General features: G+C 49.1%; 1 protein-coding gene across 1 annotated transcript; it reads right to left on the bottom strand.

The window, feature by feature from the left end:
• Window positions 1–1,573: 1,573 nt before the first annotated feature.
• FAM240A (family with sequence similarity 240 member A) lies at window positions 1,574–9,597 on the bottom strand. Its single transcript, XM_090283069.1, has 3 exons — window positions 9,544–9,597; window positions 3,417–3,562; window positions 1,574–2,053 (listed from the first exon to the last, which is right to left on the bottom strand). The coding sequence occupies exons 2-3, from the start codon at window positions 3,557–3,559 to the stop codon at window positions 1,921–1,923; spliced, it is 276 nt and encodes a 91-aa protein (XP_090139195.1). The 5' UTR covers window positions 3,560–3,562; window positions 9,544–9,597; the 3' UTR covers window positions 1,574–1,920.
• Window positions 9,598–17,103: the final 7,506 nt, after the last annotated feature.

Genomic DNA, 17,103 nt, shown 5'->3' with positions numbered 1-17,103 from the left:
CTCCCTTTCCTTCCCTGTCCCGACCACCTGAGTTCCTGCGTGCGGGCCTTCTTGCCTCTCTGGGGAGGCATCTGCAGAAGCTCCCAGCTGTCCTGCCCACCTCCGTCCTCCCACCTGCAGGTGCCGGGCAGCCTCCCAGAACCATGGCCATCATGGCACTCCCCTGGCCAACACCCTTCAGTGCCTTCTCGGGCCAACAAGCTGCGCGTGCTGGTTTCTGCAGATTCCGCCCTTGCTCCTCCTCCTCCTCACTCCCATTCTAGCTTTGCTGAGTGTATTCCCTCAAAGCTCCCAGGACCCGGGAGCCCTGAATCTCACCTTCACCTGGGTGATGATTACTTGGGTTTAACCAGCCTGTGCTTAAGAAGCCCTCCCTAGGCCAGGGAGCCCACTACCTGCAATGGCTTCCAGTGCTAACGTCCCTTACTCCAAATACCTTGACTTTTCTGCTGTCTTCCCTAAACTGTAGCATCCAGAGCCAGTGCCTCTGTTTTCCTCTGCTGTGTTCTGGTTGTAAACCACAGCGCCCGGCACACAGCGAACCTGTAAACAAAGGTCTTCACCCGCATTTCCTGCCTCACTCTTCTGCATTAGGTCCCAGCTGCAGCGCCTTGCCGTTCACTCTGGCTGCCCTTCGCTTCGGAGAGCCTCCCAACCTGCAAGCCCTGCCTTCTCTTGTCCCCCTATCTAATTCCTATTTTCCTCCTATACCCAACAGAAGTTCCTCTTTCATCAAAATGGCCTCAAAGGAACCCGGCTGGAATTCATGGTTTATTAGTTGACCTGAATCCCGGTTACATCAGGGAGCATAGCAGGTAGGAGGGCCCCGAGCCCTGTGCCCTGGATTGTAGAAGTGGGGGTGGGGTGGGGGGGAGGCCTGGGCGAATGCTCCCCCAGCGCTTCTGGCCTCCTGGTGGCTCCCGTTGCCTTGAGGAAGGCTTCCTGGCTCCCTGGGAATGTGGACAGAAGCACTTCATGGCACATCAGGGTATCAAAGGACTGGAGCACCACACTCTCTGCTGTCCAGCGTCGCCCCTGGCCTGTGTCTCCCGGGCACATCGCCCCTGTGTGTGGAAGGTGTGACCTACAGCTGTACTGTACTGTACCACATGCACCTCTTTGCCCCCTTGCCTTGGCTGGAAACTCTTGCTCCAGGCTCCATTCCAGTTTACACTTTTAGAATCAGCAGCCCCGTACTGGGTACCTGAGGGATGTCTGGGGAATGGCGGTAACATTTCAAAGTTCATAATCTGCATGGCAAACGCTTTGTTGGGGTGGCCAGATACGCTTTAGCTGAGCTGACAGGGAGCTAACCAGTGCCAGCAAGTGGCGATTTTAAATAAAGCAATAAAACGAAGAGCACGCACACCAGGAATGGCAAGGCAACCAAGTTTTATTAAAATTACCCTGATCTTATTGAACAGGTCTCGATAATCATGTTTTTGAATAAGCCAAAATTAATTTCATAGGAAGAAAAAATAGCATTGGATCAATTGATTTGCAAACCTTATTTTAATGACTATTTACAATATTTTTATTTCTGCAGATAGATGCATTTTTTTCTCATAAAAATAAAACTAGAGAAAGGACTACGTGAAACTGTTTCCTAGGAGAAAAATGTGAAGCAAAACTACTGTGCAAAGTTTCAAGTATGGCCACGAAGCGCATCCCCCTCGTGTGCTTAGAATTGAAAATATTTGGATTTCAGACCGAGACAGGGAGCTTTGGTATTAAGCAATCTCGTCTTTAGAGACGTGCAGGGAGGACTAATTTGGCTGATTATTCCATCGAGCACCGGGAGAGGATTTGCAGGGAAACTCCCCCCCCCCTGCCAGGTGGGGGAGACCCGGTCACAGGAGATCTACTTGCCATAGCAAAGGAACTCAGCCCCGTGCCGGGGCTTCTCCTGGCAGAGCAGCCTCAGGGCTTTGTGTCCTCTTGTGTCAACGAAGCAAGAAGCTCTCGGCCAACGTGTGCCTGCTTCTCAGTCTCGTCTTGATTGTTCCGCAGCCTCAGCTTGGTTTCCAGTCTCTGCTTCCATTCCTCCCTGAGCCTGAAACCAGAAACCAAACCCACAGGAGGGGAGGATTCATCTGGACTGCTGGCTCAGAGACAGCTCCCTTCCTCTCCTTGAAGAGGTGTGTGTTCTCAGGTTGTAAAAGGGACGCAGAGGACTTGGAAATTTAACCACACGCACATGTCAATTCTCACTTCGGTTCAAAGTATTCTAGTCTTATCCTCTTAGCTTTTCTTTGGAAGTATAATATCTTTAACTAACGGGGCTGGGATGGGGAAACCCTGTCCGTCTAGACCTGTTTACCCAGCAAAAGACCACCATTCAAACACTGAGGTTTTCAGACGTGCAAACCCTGAGAGAATTTGTCACTGGCAGACTGTCGCCACACATATTCAAGGCAGTCCCCTCAAGCAGAAGGCAATGGCACCACGTGGAAATGGCAATCCCAATGGAAGAAAAGCATCTGGAAAGGCGGCTGTGTGAGTGTATATTAATAACTTTTCCTCATTATTTAAGCCTCTTTTGAATATAATCAATGGTTGAAAGCAAAACTATTAACTATGAACGTGGGGTTTATAACACATGTGGCAGTCAAGCATACTTGGTACAATAGCATGAAGGCCAGGGAACGGAGCCGTGGACTATACCATTGTAAGGCTCTCACACGCTACAGGAAGTGATGTATCCTTAAAGATAGACTGTGATAGGCTCAGGATGCATATATAAATCCTAAAGCAACCGCTAAAATAACACGAAAAGATATAGTTACAAAGCCCACAGTGGAGAAAAAATAGAATTACAAAAATATTTTCTCTGAAGAAAGGCAGAAAAAGAAAGGAAATAAAGAACGGATGAGAGAAATGGAAAACAATGGCGAGATGGTAGATTTAAACCCAATCAAACCAATTAATTGTGATGATGTAAACAATCCAATTAAAATGCAAAGATTGTCAAATGGAATAAAAAAGCGGTATCCAAATATACGCTCCCCCAAAATAGTGTCACCCTCATGAACTAGAACCAGGGACAGAGAGGAGAGATTCCCCCCCCCCCCCCAATTTACAAAGATAAACAAACATACATGTGTTAACTTACAAGAATTTTAAAACTATAGGTAGTGGCAGCAACATATACATGAAAAATTAAAGTAATTTTGTCCTCTGAGAGGCCCATCTGGCATTCTTCTGGGGAAATCAATTATGTATAAAGAAATAGACACGAGGGATGCTAATGGCGTGTCAATGATGTTCCCAGTGGGGGCTGTTGATGGTGGGGAGGCTGTGAGTGGCAGGAGGGGTATGTGGGAGCTCTACTTTCTGCTCAGTTTTGCTGTGAACCTGCTCTAAAAAATAAGCTGCTTTCTGAAAGTTAATTAATAAAAAGCAGACATGCCACATACTTTCTCAGCGCACTTCTTCCCAGGCGATGTTCCTCCGATTCTCGGTAGTAAGTCTGTTTGCCAATTTCCCTTTCCCAGAAGCGTTTGAGCTCGTGACAGGTGTTCCGGCAGAAGACCTCCCGGCGGACGTACTGATTGTTCATCCCCTGAAAGGGAAAATGTCAGCCGAACTTTTGGAGAACACCCACCCTCGGACTCCCGAGGGTGCCGACGCTGTTCACCCGAGGGAGACCCTGGCCAGGTACAGCCCCTCAGCCACGCGAGTAACAACAGTCACAGGACCCAGGGATGAGGACGCAGAAGCTCCCCATGGGCGTGGCAGGTCCCAGGCTCCTGGCAGACACCTCTGTCCTTCCTCCCTCCTCATGGAAGAATGGCTTCTCAAGTTTTCATCAACAGGAGCGTATGCAGGCATTGTATGCATCTACGCATCACAACGTCCCCACGAGTGGCCATTACCGTCCCCGAGTATGGCTGGGGCACCTGACGGGTTACAGATCTTACCCATGCTCCCATAGCCATAACTGGCAGAAGGCAGACTGCAGACTTGTACTAAGGGGGGGGTGTCCCAGAAAACGGTCCCGGTGTCTGACGCACCAGAGCAAGAAGCACATGTGGACATGAAATAATGCATGTCAGATCCTCAAGAATGCTCAGTTTTTTTGCATGAAGAAATTCTGCCCAACTCCTGGACCCCAGTGCATCCTGCAAACAGGTCAGAAGCAGGGACTGGAGGGCGAGAGCAAGGAGGTAGAGGGCTACCGGAAGTGACCAGGGAGAAGCAGGGCTCAGGGTGGGAGTGGCAAGGGCAATGAAAAGTAGACGGGTTACAATGTATTCCGGGGGTGTCCACCAGGGTGGTGAGTGAGGGTGAGGGGGTACCGGTGGAACCTCCAGCAGCCGTGCCTGTGCAGAGATGGGAAACACCGGAGCCGGGCTCATGGGGGCAGCCTCCAGCGGTGCAGGGCAGTTTGAGTTGCCTGGGACTGACCACCAAGGGAAGGACTTAGAAGGGGCGTCGAGACCCGTGGGTCTGGAGCTCAGCACGAAGGTCTGGGCCACAGCTCCGTATCAGAGCCTGATGGGGCTGGTGGAAGGAGACAGGGGTTCAAAGCCAGACAGTGGCTCCAGCCACATTGGTGCACTAACTTGATGCACCTCTGCTTGTCAGTCAGTCCTCCAGGCCTCGGTGTCCTCAGCTTTTACATTTCTTTGAAGATCAGATTTGATGATGAACATGATTTCAGATGTAAGAGGGAGTGAGCTGGACACACACTGGTCACAGGGCCCAGGATTTCCTGTGACAGGAGCTCAGATGGGGTCGGGGCACAAGGAGAGTCGCTCACATGGTCTGAGAGGTCCAGGCTGCTCCCCAGGAGAAGGGACATTCGGGATGATGCAGGGAGCAGCACCCAGGGTGTGGGAGCAGACTGCACCGAGGCTTGTGGTGACTGTCGTGAGAAGTGGAGAGACCGAGGCAGATGGGGGTGGCCTGGGGTCGGGGTGAGGGAGGGGACTGACTGCAGAGCTGCATAGGGGACATTAGATTATGGAAAATAACCTGTATCTTGTTTCTAGTGATGGTTATACAGCCTTAAACAATTGCCAAACTTATCAAAAGGGCGAATTCTATTACATGTAAGTTACGCCTCCATAGGAGTAGAGAAGAAATGTCTTCTGTGTTTGGACTGGGGATTCATCCAAGTTCCCAGCTCTAAGCTGCTGGGAGACCCTGTGGGCATCTCATTGTTGGGGGTCTTTTCAGCCCGTGCCTTTGCAGGTTAACGCGTGTTTCTGCGAGCATTTGTGTCTTGGTTTCCGGGCTTCTAAAACGAGGGCACTACTTCGCCTTGCAGAAATGTGAGGAGGAAAATATCAATAGCTGGAAAGCTCTTTGGAAACACAGGGGACTGTCCTTGATAAATAAATGTCTCTGTTCCTCTGTTTGTCCTTGGCCAAGAATCAGGCCACCAGATTACATGGCCACAGAGCAAAGAGATATGGCTACTTCCAGCCAGTCAGTACCTCCCCGGGAGAGCCGTGATTCAGTGACCATTAAGACCTTACAAAATTAAGTTTTGCTTCACGAGAACAACAGCATGTAACACCTTCCCATCGATTCGGTTAAACTAAAGTGTGGGATTTGTACCATCTGTGAGGCAGCAATGCAGCCTGACGGGCCAACAATGCTCGGTGAACCGACTAGAAAACAAAGGCACAGTTGTCCGTTTTGCGTCCTCATGCTGTGCCAACCACTTAATTTTCCAATTCTCAGGTTACTGGGAGTATTAAAGCCAAAATGAGGAATGGGAAAAGTTGTTTTTTTTTTTTTTAAAAGACTTTTGGTTTACACTGCTCTTTCTTAGGAGCCTCTTATTGTAGAGTGGCTCCTTCGACAGCAGCTGGCTGTGCGCCACCATGATATTTTTTATGTGTCCAACACCTTTCAAGGGTAACTCTTTTGTGATTATTTCTCACAATAATTTAAAAGGCTTCATAAACATTGCAGCCTGAAATAGGCCAGAGAGTTCGTCTCCAGATACTGCAACTCCAAAGCCCAGACAGACTGCGCTGCAGCCAGCCCTGGATCAGGAAGCAGGCAGAAGCAGGTCCATTGAAGACCAGAATTCCAGTTATTATTGAATGGGGCAAAGTTTTCTATTTTTATTCTGATATCCCCAGCGGAGACTCAAGGCAACCCACAAGTGGGAACACGGTCAGAGAGCGCTCCAGGAAGCCCTCTGGTTCTAGGGAGAAAGGAGACTCCTAGTGCTCAGAGAGGAGGGGCATCCCTTGTTCTGTTCTTCTCCAGCCTCTCCGGTCTCCAGGAAACATCAAGGTGAGGGAGGCCAGGCAGCAGCAGTGAAAGGGACAGGATCGGCAGGGCCTGCAGACACAGATTCCTGAGGACGGCAAAGCTTGCTCCAGCAGGGGGAGCTGTGGTCCTGTCCTGTGGAGGGGACCCTGGCAGCCTTTTTCCCTCGCTCACTCATTCCTCAGGGTATTTGAGCCCAGGTGTGAGTGCAGCCACCTGAAGGGCATGGCAGAGCAGGTAACCAAAGCCCCAGGTTTCTGGCCAAAGGGTTGAAAAACGGGAGTTCAGGGAATTGGAAACCACCGGGGAGACCAGAGGTGGAGGGGCCTCTGGAAAAAGAATCCTTAAAAATTGCTTCCGAGCATGGAGGCTGGCTCCTGGGCTATATGGGCGTGGTTCTGATCCCAAACAATGAAACTGGTAGAGAGAAAAGCCTCACAGATACAGAAACCCTGAGCAACGTCCCCAGCCAGCTAGATTGAAGAGTAACTGATGGATCTCTCCATCCCACTACGGCGGAATACAAATTCCTTTCAAGTGCCCATGAAGCAAACCACAAAGAAATTCCTAGAACTGATAAGTAAATTTAGCAAAGATGCAGGATATAAGATTAACACACAAAATTAGTATATGCCAGCAATGAGCAATTGGAAACCGAAATTAAAAACATACTACTACCCTGGCCAGAGGGCTCAGTTGGTTGGAGTGTCGTCCCGTGCACCAAAAGGTGCAGGTTCAATCCCCAGTCAGGGCACATGCCTAGGTTGTGGGTTCAATCTCCAGTTGGGGAGCACAGGGGAGGCAACTGATTGATGTTTGTCTCTCTCTCCCTTCCTCTGTCTCTAAAATCAATAAACATGTCCTTGGGTGAGAATTTAAAAGACACACACACACACACTACCATCTACAATTACTCCTCAAATGAAATGCTTAACTACACATCTTTTGTGCAAAATGTGCTGAAAACTGTAAAATGCTGATGAGTGAAATGAAAGACACCATCAACAAATGGAGAGACATTATCACGTTAATGGCTGGAAGACTCAATGCAGCAGAGAAATCAGTTCTCCCAAAATTATCTGTAGACTTACTGCAACTCTAATTAAAATTCAAGGTGGATATTTTTTATAGATAAAGGCAGGCTGATTCTCAACAAATGATGTTGCAACAATAGGATACCAAGATGCAAAAAAAAAAAAAAAAAAAAGAACCTGACTTAAACCCCACACCTTATACAAAAATTAACTCAAAATGGATCATAGATCTAATTCGAAATGTAAAACTGTAAAACCTCCCAGAGAACACATAGGAGAAATTTTTGTGGCTTGGGGGTTAGTCAGAGTTCTTAGAAAAAGCACAATTCACAAAGGAATAAAAATAATACATTGGGCTTCATCAAAATGAGACAGTTTGCCCTGCAAAAGACAGTGTTAAGGGAGTAAAACACCAGATACGCACTAAGAAAAAATATTTGCCAATTACATATACGACAAAGGATTTGTCGCCAGAATATATGAAGAACTCTCAAAACTCAACAATATGAATGCAAACCACCCAATGAAAAGACAGGCAAAGCACTTCAGACAGACACTTCACCACAGAGGCGACACAGATATCAAACAGCACATTAAAAGATGTCGGCCGTCATTAGCCGCTAGGGAAATACAAATTAATAAAACCATGTGGAAATACCACTTCACTCCTATAAGAAGGGGAACAAACAAATAAACAAAAAACCACGGACCAGGTCAAGGGCTAGAGGGGATGGTGTGGAGCAGTTGGAACTCTCATGTTGCTGCTGGGAATGCAAAATGGTACAGGGATGTGTCCAGAAAACAGGGCAGTTTCTCATAAACTAAACATATACCCACCACGGGACTCAGCCGTCCCACTCCTAGATGTGTAGCCTAGAGAAACGCAAAAACCCGTACACCTGTACACATTTCTACCTATAATCGCCAATAAGTGGAAACAACCTAATAGTCCTTCAATGAGGGAATGGGTAAAACTGTCAAACATCCAGTGGAATACTAGGCAGCAATAAAAAAGAACAAACTTCTGACCCATTCAGTAACTTGGGTGGTTCCCAAAGGCATCAAGCTGAGAGGAAGAAGCCAGTCTCGATATATTATATATCCTCAGTGATTCCATTTATATGACAGCCTCAGAAAGACAAACTATGACAATTGCCTGGGGTGAGAGGTAGGGGAAGGGTTTAACTACAAAGGCAGAGCATGAGGGAATTTGGGGGAGGCCACGGGATTGTCTGTCCTCTTTCCTGATTGTGACGGTGGTCACACGGAGCTGTAGGTGTGATAAATTCATAGAACTGAGCACACACACACACACACACACACGAGTCGTTTTGTACCATATGTTCATACAAAAAATAAATAAATAAAAAATAGAATGGAAATGTTTTTAGCAGTATTTTGACTTTAAAAAAAGAAACGATTTTATTTATTTATTTATTTTTAGAGAGAGGAGAGGAGAGGAAGAAAGAGAAGAAGAGAAACATTGCCTCTCACACGCTCCCAACTGAAGACCTGGTCTGGACGCCAGGCACGTGCCCCAACAGGGAATCGAACCAGCAACCTTTTGGTTTGTTAGATGATGCCCAACCCACTGAGCCACACCCATCGGGGCCCTTTTGAATTCTGCTGATTTGGTAAGATCCAACTGTTGAAAAACCTAAAGGTTATTTACAGTCCCTGAAATATCACCCGATTGACCCTGCAAACCAGAAGCCCTGGAGTTGTTACAAATGCAGATTGATCATCGGAACCAAACCCCGAGTCAAAATCTGCATTTTAACCAGTTCCCCAGATGATCCAGGTGCATGTTAAAGGTGAAGATGGTCTGCTTGGGAATGACAAAGACCCAAACTCCGGACGCCCTGTTAAGCCTTAGTCCTCTGCAGCCCACTGTGGGGGAGCTTCCCTATTTAAAGTTCCTTGCAGCCTTGGTTTGGGGGAGTTAGCAACTTTCTCTCAAAATGTACTGCCTTTGTTTGCAGAATCTCGCCTCCTCAGAGCCTTGTCAAATGAACACTGGCACTGACTCTGGCTTCCGCACCGAGTTTAGCTCGTTTTGAAGGCATCCTCTAAATATATAAGTTAGATATGAGAAGCCCCATTGAGGTGTCTAAGCCACTTCCAAGCAGACGCAAGGTAAGGCGTTCAGAGGGGAAGGTGAATTTCAGAGGCTGAGGAAGACAGGTTAGCAAGGACTCCATCCACTTCACTTCCCCACCCCCCCCAGAAGCGCAAGGTGAACCTCCACTCCCGGCACACTCAAGTTCACACCCTTTACCTTAGAGATAAATCTGCTGCTCTCTTGGTGGTGGAAAGGAGGGTGGGAACCACAGCTCTGGGCTAGTCCTGAAACCCCAGGGTCTCAGCCCTTTATATGCCGAGTGGAGGAGTTACAGAAATGCCCCAGCCTTTCGAGGTTCCATGCACCGAATTAGGATTGGAATCACAGAGGTCTCATTCCAGGGACATGGTGGCCTCCTTCCTGGTGAAAAATAGCCCCCCACGCTCTGCTCCCTTGCCCACCCCGCGGCCAGAGAGCTCTGCTCTGGCAGACCTGCAAGGGACCATGACTTGGCTGGGACCAGTTATTGTTCCGAACATGCCCTGGATTACCCTGGAGCACGAACCCACTGTGCCTCAGGCAAAGCCGCCCTCCACCCCTGGGGGTAAAGGAGCCTTGGATGATGTGACAAGTCACACTTTGGAGTCATTTTACAGGATGACTTAGAGAAGCCTGTTGTCCTTTGGAGCCGTTAATCCACGCATGGAGGGCGGTGAAGACATTTCACAGTCTGCTCAGCTCTCCCCACAGCAGGAGCAGGAACTGGCCGCGGTGACCGTACCCCAGCAACATTCAAGCCATTTCCAAGACCGCGCCTTGTTCTTTTCTTTTTTTAAGTATATTTTATGATGTTGTTACAGTAGTTTCAATTGTTTTCCCTTTGCTCCCCTCCGCCCAGTACCCCCCTTCCCTTCAACAGTCCCACGCCACCCAGTTCATGTCCATGGGTCGTGCATATAAATTCTTTGGCTTCACCTTTTCCGATATTATTCTTAACTTCCCCTTGTCTATTTTGTACCAAACAGTTATGCTTCTTAGTCCCTGCACCATTTCCCCATTTCTCCCCCTCCCCCCTCCCAGCTGATAACCCTCCGAATGATCCCCGTACCTACGATTCTGTTCCTATTCTGGTTTGCTTAGTTGAATTTTGTTTTTATTTTTTAGATTCAGTTGTTGATAGTTGTGAGTGTGTTGTCATTTTAGTGTTCATAGTTTTGATCTTGTTTTTCTTAAGTAAGTCCCTTTGACATTTCATACAATAATGGCTTGGTGATGATGAACTCCTTTAGCTTCACCTTGTCTGGGAAGCATTTCATCTGCCTTTCCATTTCAAATGATAGCTTTACTGGATAGAGTAATCCTGGTTGTAGGTTGCTTTTCATCACATTGAGTACTGCTTACCAGTCCCTTCCTGCCTGCAAAGTGTCCTCTGAGAAATCAGCTGATAGTCCTATAGGCACCTCCTGTAGGCAGCTCTCCTCCTCTCTTGCTGCCTCCAGGACTCTGTCTTTATTTTTCACGTTTGGCATCTCAATCATGATGTGTCCTGGTGTGGTCCCTCTGGGTCAAGCTCACCCAGGACCCTCTGTGCTTCCCGGACTTGTATGTTAATCTCCTTTGCAAAATTTGGGAAGCTTTCCTCATTTTTTTCAATTCTTGTTTCCTCATTCTGCACTGGTTGACTGTTTTTTTCTTTCTTATATTCCAAATCATTAATTTGAACCCCAGTTTCCTGCCCTTCACCATTGGTTTTGTGTGGATTTTCCTTCGTTTCACTTAGCATAGCCTCCACTTCTTCTCATATGCATCTGCCATACTTAAGCATATCTGTCAAGCCTGTGAGCATCTTTATCACCAGTGTTTTGAACTCTATATCTGTTAGGTTGTCTGTCTCCTCATCTGTGAGGTTGGCTATCTCCTCGTGACTTAGTTTTCTCACTGGAACCTTGATCTGTTCCCCCTTTTTGGCCATACTTCTCTGTCTCCTCATTCTGACAGGCTCCTATGTTTGTTTGTCTCTGTGTCTTAGGTAGAGCTGTCACACCTGTTACATTGTAAGGGGCGGAGCCTTAGGGCTTTGTCAGTACAGGGCGACCTGTTTCACCACGTTGTGGCACTGTATGTGGGGGAGGGGTCTGAGAGGAAACAATGCCACCTGCCCAGCACTTGCCCCTTTTCCAGGCACCTCTCCCACTTCTGCACCGGACTGGCACCCCTCTAGCCATTGCCTTGGCTGCCGTTCCCAGAGTGGGCAGGTCTGAAGACGTTCCAGGACCGTGGCAATCCTTTAAACAAGTGGACTCTGCTGAGAGACCGGCAGTTTCTGCCTCCACCCCAACCCCCACTGGTCTGCACAGTCAGAAGCAATGAGGCTTGATATTCCCCGGTGCTGGGACCATGAGCTGCGAGGTCCAGTGAAGAGCTGGGAATGCTCCCCAGGTGTCGGTCCTGACTTTTCGAAACCTGTGACTGTGCTTTCTGCCGACCTGCCGCTGCCGCCGCTGCTGCCACCACACCGTGTCCTCTCCTACCTGTCTAGGTGAGTATGTCTTCTTTATATCTTTGTTTGCTGGACTTCCATGCAGTTTGATTTTCTGGAACTCCTGGTTGTTTCTAGTTTTGAGGTAGTTGTATTCCTTCTTAGTTGTGGAGGGAGACACGCAGAGTGTCTGCGTAGGCCTCCATCTTGGCTGGAAGTTGTTGGTGTGTGGTTTTTGTTTTTGTTTGTTTGTTTGTTTGTTTGTAACATATGGTCACCATAAGCAAAGAGGCCTCTGGAGGGATGGGCCAAACCGAAGGGAACTTCGAAAGTTGCAGTAGCAGTTTGCTGTGGCCGTGTTCCTTGTTCTGCTGTCTCCGGGTGGCTTTAACTTTAGGCGCACCTGATCCTCCCCCAGGACACTATGAGGGCTAAATAGGAAGCAGTTGAGCATCCTGCTTCTCCTTCTGTCTTCACTCAGTGATTCCTTTCCCAGACTTGGCTTCTTATTTCCAGATTCCTCTTGACCTCATGTAGAGGCCAACTGTCATGATTGTCATTCTGCAAAGCTAAAAATTTAACAGCTTTTGCTGGACACTTTTTAGTTGGCAAAGTGCTTTTGATTACATTATCTAATTTAAAGAGTAATCAGCAAGGATAACGAAAAGGGATGAGAACTGTGACAAATATGACAGAAGACAGAAGACAAGCGTGGGAAGTCCCCTCGACGATAAGGCTGCTGCTGTTGAGGGGCAGTCAGGTGGATGGACCCCTGAGAGCCGGGCAGCCTGGGCAGAGGCTGGGAACGGGGGCTTCTCTGAGACCTCCTTGGCCAGTTCTGCCAGAAGCTTCCACGGGAGGCTTCCAGTGCCTTCGTGCGGTTGCGGACCACTGTGCGAGGCACTAACCCTATAGGGCATTAGAAGTCTGTTTCCCTGGGGATTTATCTTCAAGGACTCATTTAAGATCGTGCTTGGTGAAAGATGAGTTGCGAAATTAACAGTTGCCAGGGTTTGCGTCTCTCCCCTGACCTTTCCCCCTCCTTCGTGAACCTGATCTACATTCCATTACCTTCGGGTAAGCCGGTCCCACTTGGTGGGGAGGGGACAGTGGTCCATGAGCTGCCCTGGATTACGCCAACATTTGTACTGGAATCTTTCCTGTCATCTCTAAAGAAAAACGAGAATGGGGGGAGACTCTCCAGCAGAGGCCATGGAGGAGGTTATTTTGGGCAAGCAAGTTTTTGGGGTCTTTCCAGACACTAAGATTGAGTCTGCTGAGTCCAGGCACGTCTGGCCAAGCACGCAGCTCAGGAAGGGTGGGGGTGGGGTGGGGGGGGGACCCATGCAGCAGCCCTTTGGCCAGTCCCGAGGCTGGCTTCATGGAGCAAGGGCCAGGCTGAAGTGACAGTGTGATGGGGCTCCTCCTCTGCTCTTCACCAGGACCCAGGTGACTGAGAACACGTGTGAGCGAGAACATGTGTACAGGTCGAGGCACGTGACTCCCTGTGCCTGGACTGTAGCTGGTGGTCTCTGAGTAACACAGCACCCACCCAGAGCTGCAGCTGGACAGCCAGGGGTGCCGGCAGCTGACCTTGAGGGCCTCCACTGTCAGGACTTTGTTCCCTCCAGGCTCTGCCTGACGGTCCAGAGGGCACCAGGGACAGGCTGGAGTGGGGTTAGGGGGCTGGAAGAATCCAGAGGCTGAGTTAGCACCTGGCTCTGCCTCTGTCCAGTCTTGGAGACTCATCATTCTAAGTCCTCCTTTTATTCATCTATGAAATGAGAGGGTTCAAGGTCATCTCTCGCTTGAATACACAATGGTTTCAGGGAGGGCTCTTACCCTGGGGTCCGTGGATTATCAACAGGCTTCAAGGGGCCCGTGAAGTCCTCGTATGTACCTTCACATGTGCATTTCTTTCTACAGAGAGTCCGTAGCTCCCTTAAATCCTCAAAGGGCTCAGTGACAATGACATTTGTAGAGCATGCATTGTAGGCCGAGCGCTATTCTTATTCTTTATGTGAATAATTCACGTCTAGGCCTCACATCAGCCATCAGGAGCAGAAAGCATCAGTACCTCGCTCAAGGTCACACGGTGGCCATTTGGGCTCTAGAGCCCAAGCATTTGACCACCATATTGCATGTGGGTAAGGAATGACTTTCTAAGTGTATCTGAAAAAAAATTTCTCTCTCTGCAGCTGAGGTGATGTTATAAGGGCTAATAATGTATTTTAAGGCTGAATTTCTTTTGATTTAAATCATCAGTGTTGATTTTAATCATCAATGATTAAGTCATTAGTGCCAACTTAAGTCAATAATAATTATAAGTAAATTGTAATAAATCAACAATAATGATTTAAATCATGAATAGCAAAGCTTTACTAATAGCTATGGGGAAATGAGTGCATAAATAATAGGATGAATGGCCCAGGCCAGAGTGGCTAGGTAGATTGACTGCCAGCCTGTGAACCAAAGGGTCACCAGTTCGATTCCCAGTCAGGGCACAGGCCTGGGTTGTGGGCCAGGTCCCCAGTTGGGGGCGTGCGAGAGGCAACCACACACTGATGTTTCTCTCCCTCTCTTTCTTCCTTCCTTCCCCCTCTCTAAAAATAAATAAATAAAATCTTTTAAAAAACAGGATGGATGCATGAATTTCACACAGTTTGCATTTCATAGTAGGTGACAGATCTTAGCTAACTGCTATTTGAGGGGACCCCTGTGATTCTCCCATGATGCCCTATGTAAACTAAGCTGTTGTTATTCCTCCCAAAGACGGTCAAAAGGACTCCCAGGTCTTGCACGGGCTTATCAGTTTTTTCTGTGGAAACAATATGTTAGCCTATGGTCTGTTGTTACCCAAGCATGTACCTATAACAACAACAAAAAGAAATGAGGCCCTCATCTGCCTGTTTCTCAAAGTCAGCAGGCCAGGGCACATGCCCGACACCAGCTGGGATTTGGCAACGGGTGTTGAGTACACAGACCCTGCAGTGGGGAAACCGGGGTTCAAGAGGCCCACAGGGAGAGCCAAGGACTGCTGGGGGGTGCAGCAGCCAGCCCTTCCCGGCATTGCTTTTCAAAACCTTCATTGTACACCATTGACCTGCCCTGCACGGCTGAGAGACCCTGATGAACAGCCTGCCATGCCCTCCTCCGGCCAAAGAGCAAGCTGCTAAGTGACTTGCTAGTAACAGGCAGGGCTGACGTTTGCTTTTAGCCTCTCCGGGGCTCAACTCACCGTGGTGGGAAAAGGACCCGGTTTTAGACAGACCAGCTCTTGGCAGCCTGAGAAGGTGCATCTGAGGTTTCCTGCGCTCCTCCCTCCTCATTTAAGGTCCCGCTCTCTCACCAGCCCTCCTCTTCCCAGCAGAGGTCCTACTCCAGGAGGGTTTTCTCCCTGAGTGGCAGGAAAGGGCCGGCTTGGGTTCCTCCGGGTCCAAGGGGAAGCTGGCCCTTCAGAGGAGGCAGAAATGGTCAGAGCCAATGTCTGGTCTCCAGGAGCATGTATGAACGGGTGTGTATAGGTGTGTATGCATGTGTGCATACACTGACCGTATCTATTTATAGCTCTGAGGCTCCTTTTGGCCATTTTCAAATAGGCAGCTAGGACGACTCTGTGGGAGCGCCTGCCCCAGGTAGGGACAGAAGCCAGGGCAAGAGCCACATTCATTTCCAAGAGCATCAATCAGCTCTGCTCACCCAGCAGTTTCAAGGTGACACGGCTATCTGGGGACAGGATCCAGTCTCCCCAAATCTGCGCTTTTGGTGTGGTTGGTGGCTTTGGAGACCAGCGCGCACCGGGGGCCTGCCGTTGCCTCTTCTAAGAAGTGAGAGAGGAGGCCAGCTGAATTCAGAGCCAGCTCCAAAAAGCTGCTCGGACTGACTCTGGCCCAGAGCTTCCATGTGTTTCCCAGGCTGGACGGAAAGGTGGGGGTGGGACAGGAAGGCTCAGGAAGGAGGAGGGCACATCCCCAGTTACTGTCTCCTGGTGCTTCTCACTTGGGGCTTTTAGGGGCTCATAGACTTGCAAAGCAATTGAACTGACCTCCCTTGGTGGACTCCCCTTCTCCTTGCCCTGCCCAGACAGGGAGGAGGTCTTGGACTTGGGGTGATGGAGGTCCTTGGCTAGGCTGTGACGGGGCTCAGTTTAGTGGTCGGTGGTGGTCACCGTCAGCAGCTGTGAATGGAGCAAACCCTAAACTTGGAGGGAAGGGTCTTATGCAAAGGATCTGACCAAGGTCATCTTTTGTCCAGGGGGCAGGCTCTCAATATTTCTAACTGATGCATTTTTACACCTAGTGGTCCTAGGGCTGCTTTGAGGGGGAAGCACCTTCTATCAAATATCTCGAAGTACTACAGAAAAGTCTTTTCATATAGCACGTGGGTTTTGTTTTGACGACTGGTAAACCTAAAGTCAGTTTTGACTTTTTTGAGGCTAAAATCCCATCATAATCAATGTCAATTCTTTCTGGCTGACACGACATGCTGATTTATCTAGTCCACGGTCCCTGCCTGCCTCTCCCCCCACCCCTCCCAAATCACAAGGAAACCTGAGTGATTTGGAATTAGATACTTTCTCACTTGTCTTTGGATTCCTGGTGCCTCGGAGCTGGGGCTAAGCTGTGCAGGGTTAATTCACGCCATTCGTTCAATATAAGGAATAATTGTGTCGCTTAGAAGTGCCGTATTGCTTAGGAGAAGAAAGCAGAGGGATTTCTCCTTTTATTCCCCTCCCTCAGATCAGCAGATGCAGCTGGCAAGTCTGCAGGGAACTGGAGACTTCTGGAGGCGCCAGACTCCACTGGGGGCGCCTTCGGTTAAATGGCCTCTGACAATACTTCCTTCCATCTTCTTCTCGGGGAGGGGAAGTGAGTGTGGTCTCAAGAAGTGCTAATTGTTTTATAATGTGGATCTGCTAATGAGGAAGATAAGGAAAGCTCCCTGCCTGCCTTCCTCACCCCTTCTCCCCTCCTGCGTCTACCCAGCATCGAAGGAGCAGCCCTAGGGCCCCCTGCGCTTGGCACACAGGGCCTGAGGTTCCGTACATGCCAGTGGCGGGAGACAGACGTGGAGACAAGCCTGCAATGGAGTGTGGTGGCGTCTATGAGACCCGAGGTGGGGTTCAGCTCAGGGAGTGGCCCCATCCCCATGGCGGTCAGGGTGCGGGCGGGAGTCAGGAGACGTGGGAGGGGTCATGCCAATCACAGAAAAATGTGTATTGTATGACTTCACCTACGTGAGGTACCTGGGAGAGTCAAGTTCACGGACACAGAAAGTAGAGTGGTTGCCAGGATCTG

This window comes from Furipterus horrens, unplaced genomic scaffold (assembly GCF_987537825.1).
Source record: "Furipterus horrens unplaced genomic scaffold, mFurHor1.1.pri manual_scaffold_7, whole genome shotgun sequence".
NCBI lineage: Eukaryota > Metazoa > Chordata > Mammalia > Chiroptera > Furipteridae > Furipterus > Furipterus horrens.
The sequence above is the reverse complement of the archived record's forward strand: the minus strand, read 5'-3'. Positions and strand labels throughout refer to the sequence as shown.

What these genes read in the sequence shown, in the direction of transcription:
- FAM240A (XM_090283069.1), bottom strand. Translation starts at nt 3,559, where the DNA reads ATGAACAATCAGTACGTCCGCCGGGAGGTCTTCTGCCGGAACACCTGT. An exon ending in GGAAGAAGTGCGCTGAGAAA is followed by an intron (nt 2,054 to 3,416) that starts GTATGTGGCATG and finishes TTCTGGTTTCAG; the next exon opens with GCTCAGGGAGGAATGGAAGC.